An 11,412-nucleotide genomic window follows, 5' to 3' on the forward strand; every position below is an offset into this window, starting at 1 on the left:
AAAATTATTATTGTGAATATTAATTTTAGAGTAGGGGCTTAGATCAGAAATTTTTTTTCAGGTTTGAATGAGATTTTGAAAATTTATCTAGCACATCAATTTGTTAAGGTATCCGTTCATACACCCTATTTAGAGTCATTTAACCCTTCTACGTTAACCTTTTTTAATCTTAGCAATTACCATGATCATTTTTCAATAGTGATTTTTTATTATAAAAAAGAATGCGAGAAAGGGTGAGGTTCTAAGTTATTTTCACTATCGTGAAAAGAGGTTGCGATTTAGAAACGGTTGGGAAACACTGATATAAAGGGATGAAATCGCAGCCGCTCAGCTCAAAAGCCTCCCCAACACCCTGGATTCTCGCTCCTATATTTTGCGACCTTCCCGGTCGTGTCGTCAAGCGAGAAAAGAAGAAAAAAAAAAAAAAAAGCGAGGGACAAGAAGAAGCAACACGCGTGAATACGTGTACGCTGGAAGGTTCGCAGGTTACAGCCGACAACTGGAGCGAACGGAAGAGAAACGAGTGTCTGTCGAGCTCACCCTCCGTGCAACATAAATCGCGTCGGTTGAGTTTCACGCGTACTTTTCTCCGTTCGCTTTTGGCGAGAAGCGAAAAGAGAATGGAGGGGTTGACAGGACTAAACCACCCCTCTCTCGCACCCGTTGCATCGGGAATACTAATTACGAAATGTGCCCTGCTTTTTCATCTCTTATTTCCTTTCAACCGGGATGCCTGCCCGGTGAAAAATCGTAAAACGCGTGCCACCACGACGTTCACTCGCGAACGCGTCTTTATTCAAGAAAACGGGAGTTTTCTTTATGGAGGTGAGATATTTTTCTGAAGAATAAAGCTTCCGACTTAACCTGTCGCCCGATTTATCTGCAAAACGTCTGGTTGATGTATTTACGAGCTCTCTTTTTGCAAAGATGTGTTTCTTCGATATCTTCATTTATTTATTACATTCTAAATTATTATACAAACATTTCTTCTGTTATTTTTAATAGATTTATTTTATTAGGAAGATTGATAATTTATTTTTATTTTCTTTTTTCAATCTTCAATATATTAAAGAGAGTTATTTAAAAAGGCAAAATATCATTAATCTAAGGACAATAAACGCGTATCATGAAGTCTACCCTTCATTTCCATGTCATTGTAATTTTAATCCCGTCGCTAATTGACCCGCTCGTCGTAAAATTCTCCTCGACGCTTATAACGTCGCACGTTAGAAAAATCTACAGCATTTTTTTTAGAAACGAAACGTCGCGAGTTTAAGCTTGAAATCATGATTGAAATCCACTTCCTGAGGATATATACGGTGCCTCCAATTAAATCGCGGTTAATTAATTTCATCAAAGTAGAACGCGATCGATGTAATAATTAAAGCGACATGACTTATCAATTGAAATGTTAATTACCAACTTTTTTTATTCGAAACCTGTGCGACTGTTAATATAAATCACGAAGGCTGAATTTCAGGGGCTGGTTTATTCGTCTCTTGCCAAATTAGAGCATGAAAAACAAAAATTGTGGACGCAGGGTGGCACGTTATTTCACGTGCAAAAAATGCTAATTACAGAACGTATTCTACCACTGTTTTTGGACATCGAAAGGGTGTGGGTAGGTTTTATACCTTTTCGGTATCATCTTTTGTAAACCTATGTAAAGTTTTCCTATTTTCCATGCAAATTTTATTTATTATAGTAGCACCTAAATTCGTGACCTTTTTTTTCTTATTGATTTATTTATTAATTTTTAATTAAAATCACTAGGAGTCGTATGTAAAATATTCTAGATATTAAATATAGAATCTCTATGCGGGCTTTTCTTTTCTATTTTGCCTAAAAGTAAATGCAGCCCTGGTAATTACCAACGAATCAATTTATTTTTTATATTAATATTGATTTTCTTATTCCTCTTTCATATTTGAAGGGAAACTTAATAAGTTTTAGTTGTAATATTTTTTAAGTACAGCAAAGTATTTGTCTTGAAATTTATTTGTAGAAACCAAATAGCCACAGGATTTCACGAGTATATAGACCGTCAGGAAATTATACGGTATAATTTAATTTCAATTTGTGAACCATATTAATGAACGCTAGTGGTCAGCGTTTATTAATAATCATGGAAAATGCATTGACCATTCGATCGGATGATAAAGTTCTTGATATAATGTTTGCTTAATCGAGCTCGGTGTCAGTTGAAATGTTATCCTACTTCGCATTGATTGCGGCTAATTAAACCATACAGAGGGACTATTAATTTTCACGTTCAACCGAAGGGTTTTTACATCTTATCGTTTCATTAATGAGCAAAAAATAGAATGATGGAATAAAATTCCAATCTGTACGTGTTAAAATTTTGGTCCCGCTTATCCACATTTTCGGTCTTTAATAAGGCATGTAAAAAACTACTAAGCAATGCATTTTAAGTTACTGAATGGCATAGAAAAGATATGTATTGGAACCCCTAATTGACCCTATCTGGTATGTAAAGAGATATACATATGTATTTGAAAAAATTCTGAAGATAAATTTGCTTCATTTCTCATGGCACAATTCTTACGAGTGTTTGTTCAAACGTTCATTATTTTCTCATTTTTATTCGCGGAAAACAAATGTGGCACAGTTGCTGACACATGCGCCTAATGTCTCTAACGAGTGTGCATAAAATGACAAATACATGACTCAATTTTTGAAAAAACACGGAAGTAGGAAGTTGAATAAATGATAGTCTGAGAAATCGTTGAAACTAAACTTTCCCTGGATCGAATCGCGAACGTTTTAGAAGGAATCGATGATTCCTATAACGAAACTTCGAAGTTATTGATCCTGGCTCGAGGTTCTTGTTCCTGAAGACGATATTTTAGAACAAACGACGAGTGGTTGGTAACTAAAGTTTAATCAAGCCTGTATAATTTTATAAGAATCGCTTGGTAAACTGCTCTCTTAAACGTGGCTAAAGGAAACTTTCGATCCTCCATCCGATATCCTATTAACGTTGATCATCGTTAAATAATACCAGACTTACGGTGAAATTATAGCAGAATTTAAAGAGTAGACAGCAAATATGCTACATAAAAGCCATCCTTTATCAATAAAAACATAGAAAACTCCAAATTTGCAATATAATATTTTATTTTAAATAAGTTTCTGAAGTGAATAAAAATTTGGTTTTGTATTTCTTTTATTGTCGGTGGATAGATCACGAAAAATCGAAGCGAAAAGTTCTATAGCATTTTTCGATGGAATCAGTAATTTAGCCACATGTCATTGTTGAAAATTGAAAAATTGACCAATCATCACGGTTCGCTGATCTATTAGTGGGTCATACCTAGTTGTTTCAATTTATTAAACAGTTTGATAAATTGTACGCGTACAATTTTCGTCTGTATCCTGTAGTAGAGATTGATATCAAACATATCCAAAAAACCATAAAATTACTATCTTTACAATAGCAAACAACGTTTGAATTATTTAAATAATTAATTAATTCCGTCTCCACTAAACTCTCGGCGCATGCGTAAATGCGACGTGCAACGGCGCATGCGTAAGCGCAACACTCAGCGGCGCATGCGTAAGCGCAACGCTTAGCGGCGCGGCTCGTCGGCGGCAGAAGGGGTTAGTCTCCTACTCCGCGGGTCTTGCCACTCAAGCTGCGCGCTAATTGCTCAATTTTTCAATTTTCAACAACAAAATGTGGCTGAACTACTGATCCCATCGAAAAATGCTACAGAACTTTTCACTTCGATTTTTCGTGATCTATCCAGTGGTGTAGAGATCTTCAGGGTATTTTTACGTAACACTTGCCATTATAACAAGAGTCTATTGTAGTATCTATTGAATAATAGGAACAGCTATTAATACAGTGTTATTTCTATTTTACAGAAATACGTGGTTGGTCCATTCGACCATAAAAGGTACACCTACGATCGTTACATGCCGCTAATTTTCATCGGTGGTGTACCACGATCAGGTACTACTTTGGTACGCGCCATGCTCGACGCACATCCTGATGTCAGGTGAGTTTCATTTACCTTCTTTTACTATACGAAGCTGGTAAATTGGCAGATAGAGAAAATAAGGGTCTAATTGGTTGTTCCTCACCTTATCTTATACCAAGAATCGTTGAATAAGAGAAACTTACCTCGTGCTATTCTGTTTCTCGGTACTATAGCATTCGGCTTCGATTCTTGGTTATGACTGTACCTTCCCCTGCTGACTTGACGTTCGGTCGTCGGTGCTGGGCGGGTTGCAGGTTTCAGGCGCTTTTTACTCGAACTTTTAAACATTAATTACAGGAAAACAAAGCCGCAAACGCTATTTCGTTATTCTTGATTTTCATCTTATTTTGATCCCTAGATTCACCCCTTAAAATTTTGCCCACCTTTTGTTGAATACCCTGTATAATATGTACTCTTAGCCTTGGTGCATTATATTAAGCAGACCTATCTATTAATTAAACTTCTGTAAAACTAGAAAGCCGACCGATGTGTGGGTGTGGAGAGGATTACCTTGTTAACTTTGCCTTGCCCGATTGTCAATTTACTAGCTTCGTACAGTAGAACAGTACAAATTAAATATACTTGAATAATTGAAAGAAAAGAATAGAAAAATATTATTTTGAATTGCGTTGCTGTTATTTTATAATAATAATATAAGATAAGGAATAGAAAGCTTGAAATTTGAAAATTAAATATTTCTATTTTTATTAATTAGAGTTTTAATATGTTTTATTACAGCGAGTATTTTCATTCCGGCAGTCAACGTATTAATTTTGTGTAGAAGATGGCTTATGTGAGAATTTCTTTCATGACAGATGCGGCCAAGAAACCAGAGTGATACCACGGATTCTCCAAATGAGGATGCACTGGCTCAAGTCCGAGAGGGAAAATCTCCGCCTTTCGGAAGCGGGTATTTCGAAAGAAGTGAGTAAGCCTAATCCTTCTTAAGATTTCCACATTTAAAATAGTACCATAGATGGTTTCTTAGGGCCATTATTTAGTGTAAAGCTCAACAGGGGTGACAAGAGCACTGCTGATGGAATAGAAGTGAAACAAGAAAAAGCAATTCATACTTTCCTAACACATAATGATTATAATATTCATATTCCAGGGAAGTATACCTAACGTGGTACAGAAAGTTTTTTAGGAAAAATTGTAAACAAATTTTCTACATAAATGTATCTTTTATAAGATTTTAAAATCTAAATTTTCAAGTCTTGGCTTTGTACAACGCAACGTTGGGGTAATTAAAAAATATCATGATAAAATATTGCTTCTTCGCTTTAGAATCTTTAAACAAAGAAATCGCTAAATTGGAACCTTGTTATATCAGCGTGGCTGTTTGATTATCTTTGTCTTTGCCTTTCTATGTGTCCGCCGTCTGAGGTTTAACATTTCATGAATTCTTGCTTCCCTTATATCGCCATTTTCCCTATAAAAGTTTCATTTGATCGCGAGTGTACCATTTGATTAATGTTTCATTAATTTTCATTACTGATTGTGAGTGAAACGTTCGAAGCACCGTCTCAAAGTGAATGATGTAAATCAAACGTCGATCAATTATTCGTGAGACATTTCGTGGAACGATATTAATCTGGAAACGAACGATTTAACCAGGTGATGGACAGCGCGATAGCAGCTTTCTGCCTGGAGATAATAGCGCGACACGCGGAGCCAGCTCCGAGATTGTGCAACAAGGATCCCCTCACTCTGAAGATGGGCTCTTACATTCTCGATCTCTTCCCAAATGCCAAGTTTATCTTCATGATCCGCGACGGTCGTGCCACCGTGCATTCCATTATCTCGAGAAAGGTATGGCTCGATCCGATCGAAGAACCATCGAGCGACCGCCAGCCTGGCTTTAACGGGCATTCCGGTTGATGCATGCAAATTTATCCCACTTCATCCGCGAATATGAAAACGCGACGTACTCTTTGCATAGAGAAGAGGTGGGGGATAGGAAAAAAAAAAGACCAGCGGGAATTTACGTATTCCTCTAATGCAAAAAGGATGATAAAAACGGAACGTCGGATCGTAGAATTATGTATGTAAATCGAAGGGAATCGCTTCTTTTTTTTCTTTCTTTTTTAAGCTCTAGTATCAACGATTTCTCTGCAAGTTTAATCGGATATTGTTTTATTCTTCAATGTAAGGCAAAGAGTCCATCACTTTTTTTCAATTTATAATTTAAAACGGTATTTTATTAGGCCTTATTGATACATAATTACAATGTCTTTCAGGTCACCATAACAGGATTTGATTTGTCGTCTTATCGGCAATCTCTTATCAAATGGAATCACGCGATTTCCATCATGTACGGACAATGCAAGGAAATAGGAACGGACAAGTGTCTGATGGTTCCGTACGAGCAACTGGTGCTACACCCTCGTCAATGGATGAAGAAGATCTTGAACTTCCTCGACGTTCCTTGGAACGAGTCCGTGATGCATCACGAGGAGTTCATTAATAAACCAGGCGGAGTGCCATTAAGCAAGTAAGGAAACAACCATTCATAAAAGATTAGAAAATTGTTTTTATCGTTAACAAAGATCACTTCAAATTCCTGGAAGTGAAAATATTGAATTAAAATAATCGTATGCTTTGATGCGTGGTGAGCAGATACTAAATTCCATTGCATTTTTCGGTATGCAGGGTCGAGAGGTCGTCGGATCAGATCATAAAGCCGGTTAACCTGGAGGCATTGACCAAGTGGGTGGGCCACATTCCGGACGACGTGGTCAGAGAGATGCCTGACATCGCGCCGATGCTTTCTGTCCTCGGCTATGATCCTTATGCTAATCCGCCGGTCTACGGAGCGCCGGACAGGCTGGTTAGCGAAAACACGAGACGGTATGTAGCCGAGTAATCGGGCTACGTTTAATTAGCATTCCCTTTGATCAGACGTACAAGATATTTCTAATTAATTAAAGAATTAAATATAAGAAAGGTTTTTAAAATGTTAAAAATTTGTCAATTTCCAAGAGACTGCTGTATATATGTGACGCCATCTACTGTGAGGTGTTAAAAAAGAACTCCTTGATCTTGCCGATAGTTCTCTTACAGTTCTCCTCCTCGATACCAGAGGCGCCACCTTTTGCCCCCCTCGTTTTGATGAATTCTCAAAACTTTAAACGCAAGCCCCCAACTACTGCACTCCTGATATCCCTACTTCCACTATTTCTCTTGCCATTGAGTCTAGAGCTCCCAATCCCTCACTTTTCACTCATGCTATCATTTAATATTGTTACTTCTTTATTCAGGGTGCTAGCAAATGGAGAAGTTTGGGCAGCCAGGGCACGCCAGTTCTCCCTGGAGAAGCTAATAGAGCTGAGCAAAGAAGACGAAGCTACCAACGCTCCAAACGCGTGACCTAGGATACATGTTCCCCTAGGCATGCGGACTTTGAACCTGTACAATTTCTGTGACGTCTAACGACGGTCCTGGAAGAGCCAGTTTCTAACAAATAACCAGAAGGAGCATTTTCTTCGTTTGAAAATCCTTCTTGAACTCGAAAAGCCGTGCTCGACCGCTTCCACGGAGGGACTCGAAAACGACTAACTGTTACCTGGCGAACAACAGGGACGCGTCTAGTTTAAGATTGAGCATTAAGCGTGTATATACGCGTGGCAACCGATGCTGTTGCAAAAATGGTTGTTCTCTCTGTATATTTTAACCGATAGACGTTTACTTCGATTCATACCGTGTACCTAATCGTTCACGGTTACACTGTGTGATTTAGCTTTGCTCGTTTGGATGGACCGTGCGACGAAGAGCATTCAATTTGATTCGTTGTGTATATGAGCGAAAGAGTGCGAGAGATTCTGATTGTTTCCATTTTCTTTTTTACACCTTACCATCTAGAAAACGAATTTATCCATTAAGCTTTCAATGGTTGATAACTCAATCTCCTCCTCGATACTCCTTCCAATTTTTACTTATTAAATTGATCTGCATACAGTGGGCAATGTTTCATCATTGATGGAAATCGTTAGATACATGCTACTGTTGGAACAGTTTCTCTACATTTCACTCAAATGGCCAGTGATAAGGATATAGATTATGGAGGTACAAATACAGATTATGGAGGTCCCTTTTCTCTAATGGTATCTGCGATTTCTGTACATTTTGTTGTAACAGATCTGACAAATATTGAAAATGATGCGAGCTAAAGATTTTATACTATATTTGGTATCTTGGTGAAAATGAATTTCTTTCTGTTATATTCTGTATGAAAGGAAAGTATGCCTTCATGTGTGGTACTTATTATTGGTGATTCATTAAATTGAAACTCGCCAGTTGTTTGATTGTTTAGTAATGAAAAGAGTCTGTACCGTGCTTTTCTTGTCTTTTTGGTTTTCTAAACTAGGGTCATTTTCAAAACTGGCGAAAATTGTTCTGTTCTGTGTTAAATTGTTACAAACGTGTTTGTAAATTGGCTTCGGGCGAGAGAAATTATATTTGTACGCTATCAAAACATGTAAAAATGTGGTGAATTAACATTTCAAAATGAAACTATCTATCTGACGAACCGTTTTCTCGGTTTATGTTTTTGTTATGGACTGTCGATAAATGATCTGCAGCAAGTGTTGCTGCAAGAATTTGCTGTAACTATATTGAGAACAGTGTTATTAGGTTTTGTCAAATGGCACCTGATACAAATGCAACAACTTCAATGTGGCATTATGTCATTCGTGTCAACTATACTCATGTCTATCGAATTATATGATTAAATTATTTTAATATTATGATGAGTCTTGATTAATACATCCTTCGTTCAATAATTTAATTTTATTCTTCAAATATGATTACATATTTTTCACAATTTTACTGATAATTATAATGATATAAAATTACTAATTGTAAATTCTGATTCTGTTCTATTCAACTCTCGCGATAACAGGAACAATATCGCTATTGCCATCTAGCAATAATCAATAGCAATTTTTGAATATTTTTTTGTGGAATTTCGTAATTTTGTCAATATTGATATTCAAAATTAATTTAAAAAAACATGAATAATTATTAATTATTACATATTATATAATTTAGCACATCATTAAGAATTATAAATAATAATTGTGACAAAAAATAATTTGCTCTACAATCATTCTATTACCGCACCTCAAACTAACATCTGGAAAAACAATTTTCACTTCCTTTGACTCTATTTTTTTTTTTTAAATCAATCAAAACCAGCACAAAACTGAACAATTATTATTATAATTGTTTGACAAACTTGTATTCGCTTCATGCACTTTGGTAAATAAATCATTTGACAAAAGCAACTAAATTATTATTTAATTTACCCAATTTCATTTCTGAGTTATTTATTTAAAACTCGTAATTTCTTTCCTCAGCTATTTATTTAATTGACCTAAATTCTTCTATCATTTTAGTTATTGAATGTACTTAATTTCGTTTCTCAGTTATCTTATATATATAAAATACAATGTGCTTCGGGGTCCCTGACACCCCAGATGCCATATTGTCGGTGTGTAGAATCATCTGAGCCTCGGGGTCCTTAGAACCCCGAAACAATATTATTTGGATATACAGAATCGGCCGTGCTCGGGGTTCTTAGAACCCCAAGACAATATAATTTGGGTATACAGAATCGTCGGTGCTCGGGGTTCTTAGAACCCCAAGACAATATAATTTAGGTATACAGAATCGTCGGTGCTCGGGGTCCTTAGAACCCCAAGACAATAATATTTAGATATACAGAATCGGCGGTGCTCGGGGTTCTTAGAACCCCAAGACAATATAATTTAGGTATACAAAATCGTCGGTGCTCGGGGTCCTTAGAACCCCAAGATAGTATAATTTTAGTATGCAGCATCCACAGTGCTTGGGGTCCTTAGAACCCCGCAACGATAAAATTTTAGCAACCAACATGCTGCTAACCGTAAGAAATTATAAAATATGATTATTTTTAATGTTTCGTGGTGTATTTCGTCTGTAATTCTTTTGTAATTAGCAATTTTATTTCATTCATAATGTGAGCCGAAACATTTTAGTAATATTTTATAATAAACAGATTTGGCGACAACTGTTATCTGTAATTGATAGAAATCATTTGTGATTTACAAATATATCATTTTTATTGTTTGTGAGTGAATAATTTCTTAATTATTTACAAGTTTGTTATATAATAAATAATTGTAGTGCGCATGCGCTACAGATCCGATCGTACCCATCACTACCTCGAACAGAGAGTTTCACGATTTGTTCGTTTTTCGTTCTTATATTTCGCTAGATCCGCTCAAACCTATCACTATTCCGAACAAGTCAGTTTCCCGATTTGTTCGTTTTTCGTTCTTATATTTCGCTAGATCCGCTCAAACCCATCACTATTCCGAACAAGTAAGTTTCTCGATTTGTTCGTTTTTAGGTCTTATATTTCGCTACTTACTGGGGTCCTTAGAACCCCGAGACATTCTAATTTGGATATACAGAATCGTCGGTACTTGGGGTCCTTATAACCCCGAGAGAGTATAAATTCGGTATACAGAATCGCCAGTGCTTGGGGTCTTTAGAACCCCCAGAATATATAATTTAGGTATACAGAATCGTCGGTGCTTGGGGTCCTTAGAACCCCGAGACAATATTATTTAGATATACAGAATCGTCGGTGCTTGGGGTCTTTAGAACCCCGAGACAATATATTTTAGATATACAGAATCGTCGGCGCTTGGGGTCTTTAGAACCCCGAGACAATATAATTTAGGTATACAGAATCGCCTGTGCTCGGGGTTCTTAGAACCCCACGACAAGATAATTTAGGTATATGGAATCGTCGGTGCTCGGGGTTCTTAGAACCCCAAGACAGATAGTTTTAGTATGCAGCATCGACAGAGCTGCGGGGTCCTCAGAACCCCGCCACGATAATATTTTAGTAACCTACATGCAGCTAACCGTAAGGAATTATAAAATATGATTATTTTTAATGTTTCTTAGTGTATTTCGTTTGTAAATCGTTTGTAATTGATTGTGTGTATATTTTTAACAAAGTAGTAACAAATTAATTCTTTTGTAATTAGCAATTTTATTTAAATCATGATGTGAGCCAAAACATTTTAGTAATTTTGAATAATAAACAGATTTTGTGACAACTGATAACTGTAATTAATTGGAAATCGTTTGCGATTTACAAATATATTATTTTCATTGTTTGTGAGTGAATAACATCTTAATTATTTACAAGTTTGTTTTATAATAAATAATTGTAGCTCCTTAATACCCGAATATGATATCAGGTCCGTATGAAGAGGGCACAATAAGTATAATTTTTTTTCATAGTTTATTTAATTTACTTCATTTCTGTTTTTTTGCTTATTAAATAAGCTCATCGAAGGGGAATAACATTTATGATTATATCCCTCTTCTGAGTCTCAGCCGTGGACCCCAT

At 36.3% G+C, this 11,412-nt stretch overlaps 1 protein-coding gene across 2 annotated transcripts in view; it reads left to right on the forward strand.

Annotated features, from left to right (window-relative positions):
- The window catches only part of Tpst (tyrosylprotein sulfotransferase), a 129,439-nt gene extending 120,690 nt beyond the window's left edge, over positions 1-8,749 (forward strand). The window contains exons 5-10 of one of the 2 annotated variants that reach the window (XM_034326017.2): positions 3,889-4,022; positions 4,820-4,928; positions 5,622-5,816; positions 6,245-6,498; positions 6,657-6,854; positions 7,265-8,749. In XM_034326017.2, the coding sequence (XP_034181908.1) occupies positions 3,889-4,022; positions 4,820-4,928; positions 5,622-5,816; positions 6,245-6,498; positions 6,657-6,854; positions 7,265-7,373 (999 nt within the window). In that variant the 3' untranslated portion in view covers positions 7,374-8,749. The remainder of the gene's footprint in view (positions 1-3,888; positions 4,023-4,819; positions 4,929-5,621; positions 5,817-6,244; positions 6,499-6,656; positions 6,855-7,264) is intronic. The other variant, XM_076692783.1, reaches the window with a different exon arrangement.
- The last annotated feature ends 2,663 nt before the right edge of the window (positions 8,750-11,412 follow it).

This window comes from Osmia lignaria, chromosome 3, assembly GCF_051020975.1.
Source record: "Osmia lignaria lignaria isolate PbOS001 chromosome 3, iyOsmLign1, whole genome shotgun sequence".
NCBI lineage: Eukaryota > Metazoa > Arthropoda > Insecta > Hymenoptera > Megachilidae > Osmia > Osmia lignaria.